Source organism: Martes martes (genome assembly GCF_963455335.1).
Source record: "Martes martes genome assembly, chromosome: 5".
In the NCBI taxonomy this organism is placed as follows: domain Eukaryota; kingdom Metazoa; phylum Chordata; class Mammalia; order Carnivora; family Mustelidae; genus Martes; species Martes martes.
Genome location: NC_137892.1, coordinates 120387177 through 120406992, shown reverse-complemented (window position 1 = coordinate 120406992; position 19816 = coordinate 120387177). Strand labels below are relative to the sequence as shown.

The window sequence follows — 19816 nt, the reverse complement described above, 5'->3', positions numbered from 1 at the left end:
TCCTGCACTAGTCCTGTGAGCTAGGTCTTACCTCCGTTTCGGAGATGAGCAGACAGACCCAGGAACTTGCCCAGAGTCTCACAGCTGGTAAACAACAAGGCACAGATTTTATCCATTTCTGTTTGATGGCAAAACCCTAGCTCCTAACCACTCCCATATATTGTCCCTTGGTCCAGTGGGGAAGCCATACAAGGAAGTAGATCATTTCAGGAGACTGTGACAGTATTTTGGGAGAAGAGAAAGTGACTGGTAACAGTGGAACTGGGTTGTAAAGGCAGATGAGGGGTTTGCCAGGTGTACAGCGAGGCTGAAGGGCCGGGGGAATGGGTCTGACCCGAGGTTAGGGAGCCACAACAGGATAACATTTCTTTTCAGCCTGTAATACTGTACATACGTACGATAGGGTCAGGGTTGGTCAGAGGCTATGTGAGGTGGCCGGGGTGTACAGGATGAGAAAGGCAGTCTCCTAAATGACGCAGCAACCCTCCATCTTCTCCCCTCCACCTAGCGAATACTACTTCAGCGTGGACAATTTAGAGCGAGACTTCTTCCTGCGACGGAAAATGGATGCTGACGGTTTCCTTCCCATCACCCTTATTGCTTCCTTCCACCGAGTGCAGGCCCTTACCACTGACATTTCACTCATCTTTGCGGTAGGTCTCCCTCCCTGGGGCTGGGGTGCGGGGGAAGGAAAGGTCCTTACTTACGGAGCTGGAGTGTGGGCCCCCGCAGAGAACCCTGGAGGAGTCCTCATCTGATGACCTCTGCTAAAGCTTCAAGGCTTGGCTGGCCTCTCTGCCTCCCTCCTTCTCTCCTCTCTCTCCCTCTTACTATGGAAAATTGCAGACATTTACAGAAGTAGACAGAATGGTATGATGAACCCATCGCCCAGCCTCAGCAATTGTCAACTCATGGCCTGTCTTACTCCATCTATCCCCCATCTGTTTCCTCTTCCAAATTACTTTGCAGAAAATCTCAGGTAACCTGACATTTCATCCATGTTTCAGTACTTATCTCTAAAAGATAAATACCTGGTTAAAAAAAAAAACGTGGTCACCGTATCATTATCACATATAAAGATATTAACAATTCCTTAATATGTCCAAACTGTCCCTTGCAATTCACCCTATTTGGGGGGAAAAAAATTTTGTACTCGATGAGAATCGGGATCCAAGTAAGACCCATGTGTTGTCTTGCTAAGTGTCCTCTTCCCCTGTCTTTTTCCCTGCAACTCATTATTTGGATAAAACTGGATTGTGTATCTTGTCTAATTTCTCACGGGACACAGTGGTGGCGTCTGACGTGTTCTTCTGTATTCCAAATTTTGTGTAAACTGCTGATGCAGAGGCCTGATCAGATTCAGGTTTGGGGGGTTTTCCTCCCCTTTTTGACAAGACTCCTTTATAGATAATGATATGTTCTCTCGGTGGCACAGAGCATTTCATCTGTTCCCTTGTGATGCAAGCTGCTGTCGATCACTGCCTGCTATTTCGGTAGGGACTGTGGAGTGGTGAAATTCTAATTCTATGGCTCTGTCTTCGTTTGTTAGCCGGAATACCTTTTTAAGGAGGGACTTTGCCTCATTGGCTATTCAGTTACCAAGAGGTATGGTTTGTACAGAAAGGGCGGATAAAAGCCTGATCTTTCCCTTTGTTAACCAGTTGTCAGAATTATGAGTTGATCCCTAATAACTTTCAAGGGCTTGGGTTGGTTTGGTTGGTTTTTGTTTTGCTTTAGTGTCTTTTAGTAGCATCACAAACCTGCGGATTCAGCCTTACTACAGTCTCAGCCCATTGCAGTTCCTGTGCTGAATCCAGTTGTCCCTCCGTGGCTAGCGGAGCCCCACTTGATCTGGTACACTTCCTGCCTCAGATCTGGAATAGGCCATTTTTTCAAGGAGCTCTAGGTCCTCTCTTTTGGGGAAATGGTATTTATGTACCACACAGTCTGAGTTATAGGGATGTTTGTTGCTGCGTTGATTGGTCATTGTTTCTAGAGCTTTTTTTTTTCTTTTTTTTAAATACATCAGGAAATTATATTGATATTTTCTATTAAAGTTCAGGATTACACAGTCTTTACTTAATACCAATGGTCTTTTTTTTTTTTTTTTTAAGATTTTATTTATTTATTTGAGAGAGAGACAGTGAGAGAGAGCATGAGCGAGGAGAAGGTGAGAGGGAGAAGCAGACTCCCCATGGAGCTGGGAGCCCGATGCGGGGCTCGATCCCAGGATTCTGGGATCATGACCTGAGCTGAAGGCAGTCACTTGACCGACTGAGCCACCCAGGCGCCCAATACCAATGATCTTTTATGTCTAATACTCCTTTCTCCTACACCCCAAGTCCTCATTGCTGTTGACCTCAACGTAATTACTCATTTGTTTTATTCGATAGTTTATAAACCTTATTCTTTTAATAATACCTCTACTACTACTAAAAACGTGGGGGAGTTTTTGTTACTTATACCTCAAATGACTGTATTCTCAAGTACTTGGAATAATCTTTGTGTAGTTTTGTCTCTAATTTGACATATTTGTTTTGTTAGTTCCATCTTGCTCTCAAGTTTTAGGGATTACTTTCCCCTCTAATTTCTAATTTGTTTTGCATTTAGGTAAAACATTTACATGGTTCTAAAGTCAACATGGTATCTTCCTAGAAGTCCGATTTAAAATTCTCTCACTTCTGCCTTCCTTTTATTCCCCATAGGCAACTTGTTTTGAATCCTTCCATTAAAAAAAAATTAGCAAATGCCACTCGGTGTATTTGTATCCTTCCCCTGTGTTAGTTGGATGGCACCATGTAATGCATGCATTTCTTCACCTGTTCTTTTGCTTTCACTTAATACATTTGGGAGCTGACTGCATGGTAGTACATAAGAGAAGGATGTTCATCGTTCCTGCTTAGGGCTGCATATATATCTTGCCGTATTTTTGCCAGTGTATCTTTGATGTAGATTTCTAGAAGTGAGAAGCCTGCACTACAGGGCAAATTGCTGGGTTCCCTTTCCTCAGGGACTCCTGCCAGCAGTGTAGCAGAGCGCCTCTAGCTGTGGCCTCACCGACAGAGCGTGTTGTCCTGTGTCACACTGTGGAAATGTCTCCTATTTCCACTGCAAAGATTCTTAAAGACAACTCTCCTCCCTTCTCTACTCTTGACTCTTTTTCCTAGAGATAAACACCCATAGGTGTTTACCTGTGAATCCTAGAAGAATGTGTATGTAGTTTGTTTGTATTTATTTAAAAATTCAAACACCAGTGGCATCTTAGACACATTGACCTAGGCCTGCTTTTTTATGGCTCTTTCCCCCTCAGCACATGCGAAGCTATTTTTTAATGTCTGAGTCGTATAGCACTGAATGGATGTGCCATCATTTATTTTAAGTTGTTGGTGTGGTGGCAAGTCGGGTAGTTTCTAGTGTTTTCCATATTACAGACGATGTTGCTGTGAATGGCTTTTTATCTGTATCTCTACACATAATGTAATCTGTCTATGGCCCTATTTCTCTGGGAGTAGATTGCTAGATACAGAATGGCAAGGTCACGGGGCAGGTGTGTTTTTCATGTTGGTCCCCTCTTATAAGTTTGAACATCTCGTAATCCGCCAGTTATGGAAGATGGTGCCAGTTTTCTTATACCCCCGTCAGCACCAGACTCTTAACTGAGCTCATGGGGCCCAGTCATCCATCTGCCAGCCGCCCAGACTTCATTCTGTCCAAGTCTTTCCTCTGTATCATCTCCTTCCTTCTCCCCTACAGGCCCTAAAGGACAGCAAGGTGGTGGAGATCGTTGATGAGAAAGTCCGCAGGAGGGAGGAGCCAGAGAAATGGCCTCTTCCTGGTCCCCCAATAGTGGATTATTCCCAGACTGATTTCTCCCAGCTTCTCAACTGCCCCGAGTTTGTGCCCCGTCAGCATTACCAGAAGGAGACAGGTAGGTACTGCTGGCCTGTGGGCGCCTTCCTGTTGTCCTTGTCCTTCAGCCAGCACACCTCCTCAGAGCTGGTGTCAGGAGGAGGACTGGAAGGTTGAGGACCTCACTTTCCACCCTTCAGAGTCAGCACCTGGTTCTCCCCGGGCCGTCACCCCAGTGCCAACCAAAACAGAGGAGGTCAGCAACCTAAAGACGCTGCCCAAGGGCCTGTCTGCCAGCTTGCCTGACCTGGATTCTGAAAACTGGATCGAAGTAAAGAAGAGGCCGCGGCCGTCCCCAGCACGGCCCAAGGTGGGTGGGGCTGGGCCTCAGAGGGGCTAAGCCCACAGGCTGGCTGGCTCTTGGCTGTGACGCGAGCCGAGGTCAGCAGTGACTGCGGGAAAGGTGCTGGGCTCGTGTCCCCTTCCAGTGAGGATCACCTCTCAGGACAGCCCCCGCTGTGTGAGTTCCTAAGTGGCATTCTTCACAGGAGGAACTCCTATGGCCCCTGGCAGCAGTGTCCCTGGTTTCTTGGTGTGTAGCTCTTTGTCTTGCCCCATTGAAATCCCTGGGGCTGCCGTAGTGCCCGAGTGTGTCCTCACTGTCCCCTATATAAGCCACTCAGGCCCTGTGAAGAGCGAAGGGAAAGAGCAGACACACAGCCTGGATGTAGAGTTAGTCTAGACATGAACACAGGTTTCCTGTCACTGATGGCTGTTGGCCTTGGGAAGCTTGTTGTTTAGTATCTCAAGTCTTCAATGTTCCCATCTCAGAGGAAAGAAAGAAGGGCTTAGACTGCTGTAGAAATTGTAAAGCAGTATGCCAGTAGTACACATTGAGTCCACTCTGAGAAGTGTTTCCATTTCAAACTAAAACTAGTGCCCCCTTTCCAGGAGCAAATATGTGTTCCATCTGTCCCACTCCCCACCTTCTCTTGGGAGATCTCTTTGGTTTAGGGCTTGTGAGGAGGCCTCACAGATGACCTTGGACTTTGGGTCTCTGAAATTCCGTGTCCCCTTTTCCATTGTGCCACTGAGACTGCCTCCGTTTCTTCATACCCCGACTTCCCTCTCTGTTCTGGCTGTGATCCTTCACACAGTGTCAGGGATCAGGCCAGAGTCATGAGGAGAACATTGGAGAGGGACCTTTCAAGTTCCAGGCCTATAGGCTGTTAAGGTTTGGAAAGGCAGGCAGGCTTAGCCCCCATTCCACAATTAGAGCCCTGTTGTTCCCACCAGGCCTATCCTGAAGCTTAAGAGAGAGTAGGTTTGGAGTTTATATGGGAAGTTTTTTGCATAGGAGGGAATTGACCTTTTGGATAGAAATTGTGAGGTAGACAAATGCTTCTGCCCTGAGGTCTCAGATAAATTCATCCTAGCAACACTCTGAAATAATTTCTTTTTGCCAGAAGCAGCCTGTTTTTTCTTGCCTCTAGAACATGCTGTTCTTTCTGCCTCGTACACTCTTTGTCCCTGCCTTCATCTGGCTTACTTATGTTCCTCTTTCTTCTGTCATTACATCTCCCAGGAAGCCTTCCCTAACTGTCCTCACTCCCACCTCTAGCTGGTTAAGTGCCGATCCCTGTGTAGTCCACAAATTCTGTTTATACTCTTGACCAATACCACACTGCATTTGGCTGGCTGGTTGGTTGACTTTTCTCCCACCAAACTGTGAGCTGCCTTAAGTTCAAGAATTGTGTCTTCTATAGGGCCTGGTGTCAGTGGGTTCTTGTTAACTCATCAAAGAGTTGAGCATCCGGGGTAGTTAAGCATCTGCCTTCAGCTCAGGTCATGATCCCAGGGTCCTGGGATCGAGCCCTTCACCAGGCCCTTTGCTCAGTGGGGAACATGCTTCTCCCTCTCCCACTCCCCCTGCTTGTGTTCCCTCTCTTGCTGTCTCTCTCTCATTCTGTGTCAAATGAAAAAAAAAAAAAAAGAGTTGAGCATCTGCTATTGCTAAGTCTCAGTCTAGGTACTAAGGATATGATGGAAGGCAAGGCAGCCGTGGTCTCTGTCTGATGAAGCTCTCCTTTTCTTGGAGAGATTTTGGATAGATGGAATGGATGGATCAACCCGTAGAATCGTGTGCCCACTCCCAGACTGGGTAAATGAGAGCACAGGTGGCTGCAGGGCCTTGTCCCCTCACCGTTTGAGAATTACTGTGATGTCAGCTGGGAGAGAGGAAGCCTAGAGTCATAGGGGACAGGCTGCAAGGCTGGCAGCTGTGGCTTGCTGGCATTGCCAGGGCCTCTCTCTCAGTGACAGCTACAGAGGCTAGTCCAAGGACCTCTGGTAATCTCACCCCGCACTCTTCATCTTCCCCATTTTAGAAGTCCGAGGAGCCCAGGTTCCTCCACCCAACCTCTCTGCCTCAGCAGCTGCCATCTCAGCAGCTAATGTCCAAGGAGCAGGAGGAGCAAGAGGAGCTCGATTTCCTGTTTGACGAGGAGATGGAGCAAATGGATGGGCGGAAGAACACCTTCACCGCCTGGTCTGACGAGGACTCTGACTATGAGATTGATGACCGGGATGTGAACAAGATCCTCATTGTCACCCAGACGCCGCCTTACATGCGTCGGCACCCTGGGGGGGACCGCACAGGCAACCATACCTCGCGTGCCAAGATGAGCGCGGAGCTGGCCAAGGTCATTAACGATGGGCTCTTCTACTACGAGCAGGACCTGTGGACCGAGAAGTTTGAGCCCGAGTATTCCCAGATCAAGGTGAGGCTTGGACATATCAGTGAGGGTGGAGCCCGGGGTGTTTGTAATCTGCGGGAGAGAGGAAGGCTGATTCGCTGTGTGCCCTTGGGCACAGAGTCTCAGTATCCTTGTGTATGAAGAGAGGGTGGTAATTGACACTTTGCTGGGGCATGAAGTGAGGAGAGATGGAGAGACACTTTGTAAGCTGTGTCACTGTGAGAGGCGATCACTGTGCTGCCTCAGCATCCACATTTAATGTCCTGACAGCCACACTTGTGGGGAAGAGAAGACAGACTGGATTGTTACTTCTCTTCTTAAAAATTTAGGCCTATATAAAAGTTTTCAGGAGCTTGTTTTGAGTATGGAAATTAGAGAAAAGACAGGTTAAAAAAAAAAATCACTGCTGCCTGGAAACAGTCAAAACTTGCAGGATTGTCCGGAGTAGCTGTGAGGTGAGCCTTTGCGGTAGTAAGCAGCAGGGAGTTTGGTGGAGGTGAGGAGACAGTGGAAAGAGGAGAGTCAGGGGCCTGTGGGGAGCTCCTCATCTAGCCTTGCTGCAAAGAGGGCTGGGCTGGCACTCAGCCCTTCTGGTTCGGTACTCTGGTGTCCAGGTAACTGCGGCTGGGGAATGGTGTGGGGCAGCTGAGAGCCTGGGGACCAGAATTCCACGTATGTGGACGTGGGAGCTGCCCCCTACAACTTCCTGCATATCTTGATTCCTAAACAGGCTGGGGCAGTCTTCTTACTAACACCGACTCCCCACCCATTTTGTATCCTCCACAGCAAGAAGTTGAGAACTTCAAGAAAGTCAACATGATCAGCCGGGAGCAATTTGATACACTAACCCCAGAGCCCCCCGTGGATCCCAACCAGGAGGTCCCTCCTGGGCCACCCCGCTTCCAACAAGGTGAGAGAGGGGTACCACCTGGCCTGGGTGGGAGAGTACAGCCCTCTGATGGGGGGCTTCCCAGGTGCAGTCAGTCACAGGCCCACCCCTGCTCAATGGCCCGCTCTCTCCCTCTGCAGTCCCCACCGACGCCCTGGCCAACAAACTGTTTGGTGCTCCTGAGCCCTCCACCATCGCCCGTTCTCTACCAACCACTGTCCCAGAGTCGCCAAACTACCGCAATGCCAGGACCCCCCGCACTCCCCGGACACCACAGCTCAAAGACTCAAGTCAGACATCACGGTTTTACCCAGTAGTGAAAGAAGGACGGACGCTAGATGCCAAGGTGAGGGGCTCCTGCTGCGTGGCTAAGAGTCTTGGGCTCACTTTACCGCGTTCCAGTGCTTTGCTGCGTTCCCTTGTCTGAGCCAAGAGACTGCCAAATCCCAGACCTGCTCTGTGTTCGTAGGCTGGTGGGCCGCCCTGGATTGAGTGGCTACATCTGAGGAAGGCACTGGGTGGGAGAGTGGTGGCCCATGTCTCCGTGATAAGGCCCAAGGAGGATTGACCAGCTGTGGCTCCTTGGGCTCCCAAACCTGTTTCCTCACCTGTGGGATAGGCATAACCAGTCTCTGGCTCAGAGCTGTGGACCTCATGTGTGAGAGACTAGATATAAAAATTCTTTGTAAATTGTGATAAACTCACGCACATGAAGGAATCTTAGTCCTGCAAATGCTTGGTGTTTCTCAGAGTTCTGTGAGTTAATAACAAATTCTGGACTGACCTTTGCAGATGCCTCGAAAAAGGAAGACAAGACACAGCTCAAACCCGCCCCTGGAGAGTCACGTGGGCTGGGTGATGGATTCCCGCGAGCACAGGCCCCGGACGGCATCCATCAGGTGCTGGTGCAGTGGAGAGGAGAGATGAGGCTGACGGCAGGGTGGGTGGGAAAGCCAGGCAGTAGATGGGACCAAGAAGAAGGAAACTCTTTGGTCTGTAAATTAAAGAAGGGGCCCTTACCTAAATCCAAAAATCTGAAGAAGTCTAGAGAAGTAAATCCAGGACTGGGAAGGTTTTCCCAAAGAGGTGGTGTCACAGCCCCTCGGACCAGAGTCTCTCAGAGAGTATCTGTGAATTGATTTTTGGAGGTAGATATCTGCTGCCTGCCTCAGGATAGCCAGGTCATTAAAGAAAAATACAGATTCCTGGGCCCCCACTCTAGACCTACTGACTCAGCTTCTTGGGGGTAAGGTTCAGGTCCCCCCCACCCCACCCCCAGGAAAATTGTCCCAGTTTTCCCTGTTCAAGAGCAACATTTGGGAGCCACTGACCTGTGCACTCTACTCCCTGCACAGATGTCACAGACTGGGAATAGGCGTGGTTTTAAAGAAAAACGTAGATGGACTATCCCATAATAGTTCATCAAACAAAGTTAAATGTGAACTTGGGATAAATAAATGCTTATAAGCTCAGGTTTGGGCATTGTGCCGATCTGGGATATGAAACAGTCCATGACCCAGGACAAGTCTCCCAGTCTCTGTGAGCCTCAGTGGCTGCTTTGTAAAACCCACCAAAGGTGGACACGAAGAGTGATTCGGGCCGAAGGATGTTGGTTGGCCTACCATAGTACTTAGGTCTCTTTGTTGCCCTTTGAGAGGCTAGATCTTGGCTGATGGACCAGAGGAGCCCCTCCTTACCTGATGGCCAGCTGCTCCAGGGAACCTGGTGACACTGTCTCTCTCCTGGCCTCTAGCTCCAGCCCCTCAGAAGGGACACCTGCAGTTGGCAGCTATGGCTGTACCCCGCAGTCTCTACCCAAGTTCCAGCACCCTTCCCATGAGCTGCTCAAGGAAAATGGCTTCACACAACACGTCTACCACAAGTATCGTAGGCGCTGCCTTAATGGTAAGAAGCACAGGGGCAGAGGGGCCCAGCCTCGGGGGCCAGAGTGTAAGGGCTGGTGGAGCAGGTGATTCTGCTTTCTTCTGACCTTAGAGCAAGAAGGATTGGAGTTAGACTTAGGCCACGTAGTTTTGGAATACAGGAAGCTAAAAGAATCTGATACTCAGAACATTTCTGTTCCTTGATCTTCCTCTATTGATAATAAAAAGGTATCAAAAGTTTACCTATTTCTGGCATGGCTGTTAAGTCAGCTGTTGTCCACTGTAGCCCACTGTTAATCATAAAAGGGTGTGCATGGCGTGGCATAGATTCTCTAGAACAGGGGCGGCTTAACCATGGCCTGTAGACCAAATCCAGCTAGCTGCCTATTTTTGTATGGCCCTTGAGCTTAGAGAAGTTTTTACATTTTTAAGGGGTTATGAAGGAGAAAAGAGAGGAACCTATGACTGAGACCACATGAAGCCTATAAAGCTTAAAATATTTACTCTGGTCTTTTATAGAAAAAAGTTTGCTGACCCCTGTTTTTAGAAGATAGCGTAAGGAAAGAATGTCTAGATACTCCCATGTGTTTCCTTTTATCACACAATGAGATATCTTTTAACTGTAGATTATCAGTTTGGCTGTAAAGATGCTCAGAAGCAATCTCAGTGCTCCTGCAGAGTTGTTACTTTTAATTCCCCCCCTCACCCCTTCTCAGTTAGCAGCACATGGCTGCTAAGTGCTCCGCTCATCTGCCTTACTCTCCTGTGTGTTTGGGTGTGGTGACTGCTTTATTGAGATAGAATTCATATACTCCACAGTCGACCCATTTAAAGTGTGCGGTGTCGTGCAGTGGCTTTTAGTATATTCCAGCGTTGTGTGTCTGTCCCCGGCATCGATGTTGGAACGTTTTCATTAGCACCTCGGAAGAGACCCTGTGCCCCTTACCAGTCACTTCCCACCTCTGCCCCTGCAGCTCCTCCCAGGCCTGCACAACCCCCAGTCTTAAGGATTTGCCTGTTCTAGACTTTTCCCGTAAATAGAATCGTCCCATCAGTAGTCCTTTGTGGCTGGCCTCTTCCCCGAGCGTGCTGTTCTCACACTCGATCTCTGTGGTAGCACGGTACCAGTACTTCACTACTGTCCGAGGCCGGCTAGCACTCCAGTAGAGGGACATGTCACGTCACATCTGTCTCTCCGTCACCAATGGGCCTTTGGGTTTCCACTTTCTGTCTATGCTGAATAATGCCGCCCTGAACATGTCCATTTTTCTGTGGGCGTAGGTTTTCATGTGCAGGGTCATGTGATAACTCTGTTGTTTAACCTTCAGAGGAGTTGTGAGACTTTTTCCCAAAGAGGGGCCGCCGCTATTTGTTGTTCCTGACAGAAAGCATGAGGCTTCTGATGGCTTTGAGTCCTCCCAACACTTGTTGTCTGTCTTTCTGGTAATAGCCATCCTAGTAGGTGTGAGGTGATAAGTATATACCTCCTGGGGATTTAGATTTGCGTCCCCCCACCCCATAGCTGTTCGTGCTGAACATTTTTTTCATGGGCTTATTGGCCATTTGTATGTCTTTGGAGAAATGTTCGCTCAGATCCTTTGCCTACTTTTTAACTAGATTATTTGTCTTTATTATTAAATTATAAGAGTTCTTTATATGTTGTAGGTACAAGACCCTTATCAGATTCATGATTTTTAATACTGTTTTCCACTCTGTGGCTTGTTTTTTCACTTTGTTGATGGTGTCCTTTGAAGCACAGAAGTTTTTATTTTATTTTTATTTTAAGGAAATCTCTTTTTTTTTTTTAGTAGTTTTTTTAAGATTTTATTTATTTGTCAGAACAAGAGAGCGAGAGCACAAGCAGGGGAGGGAGTGGCAGGCAGAGGGAGAAGCAGGCTCAGGGAGCCGGATGCGGGACTCGATCCCACAACCCTGGGATGAAGACCTGAGCTAAGGCAGATTCTTGATTGAGCTACTCAGGTGCCCATGGTTTTTTTAAATGATACTAAATTTATCTCTTCTTTTGTTTGTTCTGTGGTGTTGTGTGCTTTTAATGTTACTCTTTTGTAATTGTTAATATCTAGGATTCCTGAAATAATAATTGGTAATGAATAATTAATACAAGTTGTTAGATTGCCAAATTATTTGTTGATGCTTTTCCTTGTTCAGCTATGCTTGAGAGCAGTCGTATTTGAGGTGAACAGCTAGACTGCGGTGACTTGGTTTAGAAGCCGATGCCACCTGCTTCTGGGTGCCCAGCAGCAGGGCCTGACACGGGATCATGTTCAGTAACTGTCTCTTCAAACACCAGAAGGACAGGGATGAGCCAGGGAATTGGCGGGGGAGGGGGTATAGGAGAAAGGACCAAGTCCTTGAGCCCAAGAACGTTTGTCCCCTGAATCACAGGCAGTGTGGCCCTGACATGTCTTTCCTCCTTCCTCCCCCATCAGAGCGGAAACGCTTGGGCATTGGCCAGTCTCAGGAGATGAACACTCTCTTCCGCTTCTGGTCCTTCTTCCTCCGAGATCACTTCAACAAGAAGATGTATGAGGAATTTAAGCAGCTGGCTCTGGAGGATGCCAAAGAAGGCTACAGGTGAGCGGGGTGGGGGTCTGGGGTCTGGCTGGTGCTTGTGTGAGGGGTGAGGGATCCCTGGTGGGCCTGCCTCCAGAACTGTAACCAAAAATCTCTGGCGTGTATCCCAAATATACTTTATAAAAAGATGATAATTTTTGAATGAGTAATAATGTTCACATGGTTCAGATGCAGAGAGGTCAAAGATTATATCATGAGCGGTCTCCTCAGCCACACCCTGCCTCCAGTTCCTTTCCCCACAGACAGTGAGCATGGTCCGAAGCCTGTGGGCTTTCCTAAAAATATTTTGCTTGAGTAAGCAAGGATATCCCTGTAGTCTCCCACCAGGTCCCTGTTGTTTACCCAGAGATTAGTCTCTATTAGATACTGATTTGCACCCTTTTTTTGCACTTTTTTAAATAGTTTTTTTTTTTTAAGATTTTATTTGTTTGTTTGTTTATTTATTTGTCAGAGATAGCACGAGCAGCATGAGTGTTCGGCAGAGGGAGAAGCAGGCTCCCCACTGAGCAGGGAGTCTTAATGCGGGACTTGATCCCAGGACCCTGAGATCGTTACCTGAGCCGAAGGCAGACACTTAACCAAATGCGCCACCCAGGCATTCCTAATACTGTATTTTAGAGATCGTTCCCTGTCCATATATAAGTAACTTTCTTGTTCCTTTTTATAGCCAGTATAGGCTTATGCTGTATGGATGTATCCCAGCTTATTTAACCAGTCTCCTGTTAATAGATACTTCGGTTGTTTTCAGTATTTAAAAACAAATACTAGAGCACCTGTGTGGCTCAGTCAGGCGTCTGCTTTCGTCTTGGGTTGTGATCGCAGTGTCCTGGGATCGATCCCCAGGTCTGGCTTCCTGCTCCGTGGAGAGCCTGCTTCTCTCCCTCTGCCTGCCGCTCCCCCTACTTCCGTGCTCGCTCTCTCTGTCAAGAAGATAAAATCTTAAAAACAAAACCAGATACCTTTTAAAGATACTTTTCTTCCCCCCAAATAAAAGATTCTCTCTGTAAGCAATTTGAAAAGTACAGAATTTTTTTTTTTTTAAAGATTTTATTTATTATTTGACAGAGACACAGAGAGAGAGGAAACACAAGCAGGGAGAGTGGGAGAGGGAGAAGCAGGCTTCTGGCTGAGCAGGGAGCCCGATGTGGGGCTGGATCCCAGGACTCTGGGATCATGACCTGAGCCAAAGGCTGACACTTAACGACTGAGCCACCCAGGCGCCCCTCAGAAATGTTTAAGAAGCTGGTGGGGGAGGAGAAACCCTTCAGTCCAGAGATTACAATCAGTGTTAATGTCCTGCCATATTTAATGCATTTAGATCATCACATGAATGCCTGTTGGAATCTTTTTTTTTAAGATTTTATTTATCTGACAGAGAGAGACAATGAGAGAGGGAGCACAGCAGGGGGAGCAGCAGAGGGAGAGGGAGAAGCAGGTTCCCTGCTGAGCAGAGAGCCCAATGTAGGGCTGGATCCCAGGACCCTGGCATCAGGACCTGAGCTGAAGGCAAACACTTAACAGCTGCGCCACCCAGGCACCCCTTCTGTTTGTGTCTTACCATTTATAAGCATTGCGTTTTTCCATGTCGTTAAAATATTTAACTTTCTTGTCTTCTTACAGAAATTCTTACATGCTTTTTGTTGAAAGTTTAGAAAATATAGATGAGATAATTTGAAAATCCCAACTCCCAGAGATAACCAGTATTAATATATTTAAGTATGTGCCCTTCCAGGGGGTGCCTGGATGGCTCAGTGGATTAAGCCTCTGCCTTTGGCTCAGGTCATGATCTCAGGGTCCTGGGATCAAGCCCCGCATCAGGCTCTCTGCACTGCAGAGAGCCAGCTTCCCTCTCTGTATCTGCCTGCCTCTCTCCCTACTTGTGATCTCTCTCTCTGTCAAATAAATAAAATCTTAAAAAAAAAAAAAAGTATTTGCCCTTCCAGACTTTTCATACCTGTGCAGATGTGAAAATTACATATTTTTTTATAAAGTGGGCTCATTATCACGTAACATTTTGAAACACATTTTTTCCACTTGATAATCTATCATAAGCATCTCAGTATCCCTTGGTATAGATTTAAGTTACAATTTTTTTGAAGATTTACTTATTTGAGTGAGAGTGAGCGAGTTAGCACTGAATGCAAGCGCACATGGTGGTGAGACACAGAGGGAGAGAGACTGACTCCCAGTCAGACTCTGTGCTAAGCATGGAGCCCAACACGGGGCTCGATCTTACAACCCTAAGATCACTATCTGAGCTGAAATCAAAAGTCGGACGTTCAACTGACTGCACCACGTGGGTGCCCCAGGTTATAATTCCTAACAACTTATATTCTGTTGTACAGACTTACCATGATTTTTCTTAATTGCTTTTCTAAGACTTTTAAATTTTAATAATGTTATGAATAGTTTTATATATCTGTAAAATATAAAAATGTATTTTTGGTCATTTCCCTGGCATATTGTTTATAGAAGTAAAATTTTTATTTTTTTAAAAGATTTTTTTTATTTGCATGAGAGAGAGAGCGCAAGCACAAGTGGAGGAGTGTGCAGAGAGGGAGAAGCAGGCTTCCCGCTGAGCAGGGAGCTCGACACAGGGCTCAATTCCAGGACCCCCAGATCACATCCTGAGCCAAAGGCAGACGTTTAACCAACTGAGCCACCCAGGTGCCCCAGAAGTAAAGTTTCTGAAGTCAGATAAGCAAACTTACTAACTGACATAGCCACATGACTTTGTAGAGAGCTCATCCCAAGGACTGGCAGACTCTTTCTGTAAAGGGACAGATGAGAAATATTTCAGGCTTTGCCAGACATCGGAAGGAGGGTGCTGTCTGTCGAAAGTACTCAGCTCTGCTCCTCTGGCACAAAGAAGCCAGTGATGTTTCATGAACAAATGAGTGTGTGCAGGGGGCCGTTGTTCATTTGGATGGAGTTTGCTGACCCCTGGCAAACTATAAACTGCTAGACCCCACTTAGACTAGCATTAAATATTAGTCTTCTTGAAGATTAGTTAGCATTTTCTTGAAAATCCATATGCTTAAATGGTTTCCTAGTTCATTTGTGATGCAGGTACATTTCCAGAAACCGTGTCCCAATTTTACTGGCTTGTGTTCTACAGATATGGTTTGGAGTGCCTTTTTCGATACTACAGTTATGGCCTGGAAAAGAAGTTCCGGCTGGATATCTTCAAGGATTTTCAGGAGGAAACGGTGAAGGACTATGAAGCTGGTGAGAGCTGGAGTTGGAGCTCTGCAAGGCCTGGTCTTCCAGGCCTTCTTTCCCCTCTCCCTCCCTGGGTCAACCCAGGTCACATCCCACCTCCTGGTTCCCCTAGCCTCTTTATTCTCAACTCCTCACCAGCCTGGCTTCTCTCTGATTCTGCTTCTTCTTTCCTGTAGGCCAACTCTATGGACTGGAGAAGTTCTGGGCCTTCTTGAAATATTCCAAAGCCAAAAATTTGGACATTGACCCCAAACTTCAAGAATACCTCGGCAAATTCCGACGTCTGGAAGACTTCCGAGTGGATGTGAGTGGAAGTCTCTCCTTTTTCTCACCCCTGTCCTGGAAAGAAAACTAGACCAGAGTTCAGGATACCTGCGTTCTTGTCCCAGCTGTGCCACTGGCTTAGGGACTCTTACCCCCATTGGGTCCTTGGTGTCTTCACCTGTAAAATAGAGGGTGAGAAGTGGACTCTGACCCCTAATTGGGGGGGGGTTTTATGGTTGCTCCTCCCTCCCTCCCATGTTCCAGTAGCTAAATATCCTAATGCCCTCTCCCTTTTATTTGCTACCCCTCCTTACTGGTGAGCCCTAGTCAGCCATAACTAGTTGACTGGGGTGAGTACTCAAGTAAATGTCGTTTTTTCTGGAAGACGCCAGTTCTAGCCCTAGAAGTTTATAAATTCTGTTTAACACCCCCACCACCACAGCCATGCTCCGGTCTTCTCAGAGCAGTGACTCAATGGTGACATCCAGTGGTGGGTCAGAGTTATTGCTGCTAGGCATATCCAGGGAAGCACTAGAGTGATGGATGTCTTTGTGTTACGTGCTTCAGGGACTCCAGAAATGAAACTTTTTCTTTCACAGAGTTTGTAATATATTAGAGGTATGCTAATCATTTTATTCCCTTTGGAGCCTTTTAGCAAAAAGATAAATATAAGTAAGTAACAATAGTACTCCTCAATTAAAAAATTGCCATTGATTGAATGATTACCATTTGCCAGGCACTGTGCTGGGCACTTTATAATGATCTTCTTTAACCTTTATAATGTGGTGAAGGAGGCAGGGTTTACTGTTACTGTTGCTGAACCAGTGGGTATATAGGAGCCCATGACCACCCAGTGAGATGGTGGCAGTGCTGCTCAGCCCTCCCAGTATAAAGAGGAATCTGTTGTCTTCCATCCTTGAGCACCTCCTCGTTTGGGGGCTAGAGGGAGGCACATGTGCAGAGAAGCCTTGTAGTAGGAAAACCTGTGGAGGTGGGACAAGAAGGGCTGAGCTTTGACACCCGGAAATGGAAGGACATGTCGTCGAGGTCACCTTTGGTAGCCATGAATCCAGACTGGATCATGGTCTGACTCTTAGGTCAGTGTCCTCTTTAGAGCTTGGTCGGAGCTGAGACAATCCCCAGGAGTATCTGGGCCTTCTGAGCTGAGACGTCCCAGGGTATGCAGGCCACATTCCATGCATCGTCATCAGAGCAGCAATCCCTTCTCAGAAAGGGAGCAGAAACTTGTGTTAGGTGAAGGCCTGGGCCTTGGAGGTAGATAGGTCTAGCCCACATTTTGTCTTTACCGGTTACAAGCTATGGGACCCTGGGCAAATTATTTTTTGTGTGCTTTACTTTGGGGATGATCATGTCTCCATCAAAGGGTGGTGTAGACCCCATGAGTGAATGTGCAGAAAATAGCATGGGGCTTGCATCTTGGCACAGAGATGTGCTTTGTAAAACAGGTAATTGGTTTTTAAGGTTACATCTGTTATCTACATTTGGAGGTAAGAAGGTAAGTCTCTAGAGAGGCCTGGCAAGGAAGGGGGTCTGGGTCGTGGCTGCTAATTACTGTGATCCCCTCCTCTGTTACAGCCCCCCATGGGTGAGGAGGGCAACCACAAGCGACATCCAGTGGCGGCAGGTGGCGGCAGCGGTGAGGGCAGGAAGCGATGCCCCTCCCAGTCTTCCAGCAGGCCCACCACCATGATCAGCCAACCCCCTACACCACCCACTGGCCAGCCCGTCCGGGAAGATGCCAAATGGACAAGCCAGCACTCGGACACACAGACTTTGGGAAAGTGAAAAGCCCATTAGCCCTGGGGTTTGGGGGGGTGGGGACGGGGTGGGCAAGAGTCCATGGGGGTGCCCAGTCCCAGGAGAGGGGACAGAGAAGGGACAGGCCTCGAGTCATTAGAATGGGCCTTCGTGCTGAGTAGCAACGTGTACACCATTTGGGCTATCAGAGGTACCCCTGGGCAGGAGCCTCCACACACCCTCTTCCCCCTCCTCTCTCCATGACTCTTCTTCACATCCTAGCTTCTTCTAAGGGGGGGGAGGGAAAGGGGGGAGATTTTTTTTATATATATATATATATATATATCAAGTTTTAAATTATTGATAGTTCGTCTGGATTACCAAAATCACTCTGTAGCCCTGCCCGCGGCTGGTAGGCCGCCACCCTGGTTCCCAGCCACAGCCTCCTGCTCCCCCTCAAGCCAACTATGCAGCCCACAAGAAGGCCCTGTGGGCCCCATTGCCCAGCACTGTCCCATGGAAGGCTCTGGCAGCGTCCCTGGGCCCCACAAGCATCAGCCCCCTGATCATCTGGGGCTTGTCATCACCATGTTCTCCCCCTGCTGTCCCCACCATGCCTTCTGCCATCTTCTGGGAGAAGGAAACCAAAGGATCTAGAAGTGGGGGCAGGGGAAGGTTTCATCCTCTCCCCACCCCCCTCTCCCCATATCCCTTACTCCCCAGCCCAGAGAGACGCTGCTCATACCAGAAAAGACTATTGAAAGATGATTTATTTTATTTTTCTCTGACCTTTCCATCCTCGGAAAAATGGAAAAAAAAAAAAAAAAGACAAAATCGACCATAAAAGACCAAAAAAATAAATCAGAAAACCCCCACCTAATCCACAGAAAGTGATGTCTTTCCCCTACCCTTGGATTTTGTTTTTTGTTTTGTTTTGTTCTTGGAAATAATATTTTTTTAAAAGTTGCCTTATTGTGGAGCGGGAATCTGAAATACCCAAATGCCTGTTTTCCTCGGTGGAGTCAACTCGAAGAGCTCACACCTTCTCTGGATGTGCCTGGGCTGGATTGGCTAGAATCTTCCTCTGGACTGAGTTGCATGTACAGTGCCTCCTGCCTGTAGGCAAGAGAGTCGGGGGTGGCTCACGTAGAGCCGTCCCTGAAATACCCCTGCTGTTGCATCGTTTGAAGCTGACGTCCTGTGTCTGTACACTGCTGCCACTGTCGTGTCCTCGCTCTGCTTGCTGTTGCTTCATGACAGGCCCTGTCCTGCCGTGACACCCTTCATCCTACCCTGGGAACCCCAAGGCCAGGTTGGCTTCAAACTGTTGAAGAAGAGCATTGGCCTGCATCTGGGACACACTTGGCCTCAGCTTGACCGTCTCCCCCCACCTCCAAGGGGAAACGTGAACGCCTGGCAGCCGAGGCTGGGGAACGTGTTGCCCGGAAAGCTCTGAGACCTCAAGGAGGCTTTGTCTCCTAACAGGCGGAGAAGGATGCCATTCTTCTCCCTTGGGTCTGGTGGGGTCTCCCCATCTTGCATCCCCCCTCTGCAAGCCATCTCTGCCCACCCTCCAATTGACCCTGCCTGGGAATGAGGGATGAGGAGGATTTGGGGGCTGGGGGGAATCCTGCCAGTTGGAGAAGCTCCACGGCAGGAAGGTATATGTGGACATAGAGTATACCTGACTTCTCTTCTCCAGCCACTGACTGCTGGGGTTGGGCTGAGTGACAATGGCATGGTTGGAGTCCGCTGGCACCCGAAACTAGGGAGGGTGACGAAGGACTGACCCACACAGATTGAGCTGTGTGTCGGGTGTGGGCGTGACGACATGTTCCCCCGTAGTGGGGACCGGGCAGCACAGAGAAGTTGATGGTAGTGTTGCTCCATTGCTGACACTTCCTTGGCCCTCTTTTTAACTGTTTCTTCTGTTGGGCCCAAAGATCAGGAGCAGGAGACAGTATCCCAGACTGGCAAGGGCTTGCCCTCTGTTATGGGCACCTCACTGCTTTCGGCCTGTACCCTTCCCCATCGCTGCCCTCCCAGTGGTTAGTATGTGGGAAGCCCACCTCAGTTCCTGTGACCTGGTTTGTCTCAAAAGTCAAGGATGAGTGTCTGGTCTTTGCTCTATAAGTGGGATCTGAGGCCTTCCCCTGCTGTTTGGTGCCTGCCCCGCGTTGTACCGGATGCTGGACTCCTGCATCCCTTCTTTCTTTCCTTTTTACCCCCTTTCTTTGGGTCACTCAGCCCTGTACTGTATCCAGCACCATAGAACCTCAGTGTTTGTCCTCTGCTGTGTTTGGGGGCGCAAGGAAGCCTTGGGGGTGTGCAGAAAGGCTTTTCTTACCTAGAGTTTACTCCCAGGCCAGGGGGCTGCCATCCCCTCCCTGATCCTCCCACAGACACCCCAGAGAGAGGAAGCCCCTTTGGGGTGGGGAGGTGTGAGGACTTCATCTCATCACAGGCTGAGGATGGGGGGGAGGGGCTTTTTCTCTTTCTTTTTGTAACATGTTAGGAGTTAATGTTGCAAAGAGTAGTTTACATCTTCACTTTCTGAAGACACTTGAATTTAGGACCGACGTATCTGTGACAGGCATGCC

General features: G+C 48.2%; 1 protein-coding gene across 1 annotated transcript in view; it reads left to right on the top strand.

Annotated features, from left to right (window-relative positions):
• LARP1 (La ribonucleoprotein 1, translational regulator) overlaps positions 1–18027 on the top strand; it is a 55799-nt gene extending 37772 nt beyond the window's left edge. Inside the window, exons 8-19 of the mRNA XM_080805077.1 lie at positions 509–653; positions 3754–3928; positions 4050–4219; positions 6237–6629; positions 7392–7515; positions 7635–7840; positions 8287–8393; positions 9248–9399; positions 11828–11972; positions 15091–15200; positions 15371–15498; positions 17055–18027. Of these exons, the coding sequence (XP_080661203.1) occupies positions 509–653; positions 3754–3928; positions 4050–4219; positions 6237–6629; positions 7392–7515; positions 7635–7840; positions 8287–8393; positions 9248–9399; positions 11828–11972; positions 15091–15200; positions 15371–15498; positions 17055–17264 (2065 nt within the window). The 3' untranslated portion in view covers positions 17265–18027. The remainder of the gene's footprint in view (positions 1–508; positions 654–3753; positions 3929–4049; positions 4220–6236; positions 6630–7391; positions 7516–7634; positions 7841–8286; positions 8394–9247; positions 9400–11827; positions 11973–15090; positions 15201–15370; positions 15499–17054) is intronic.
• The last annotated feature ends 1789 nt before the right edge of the window (positions 18028–19816 follow it).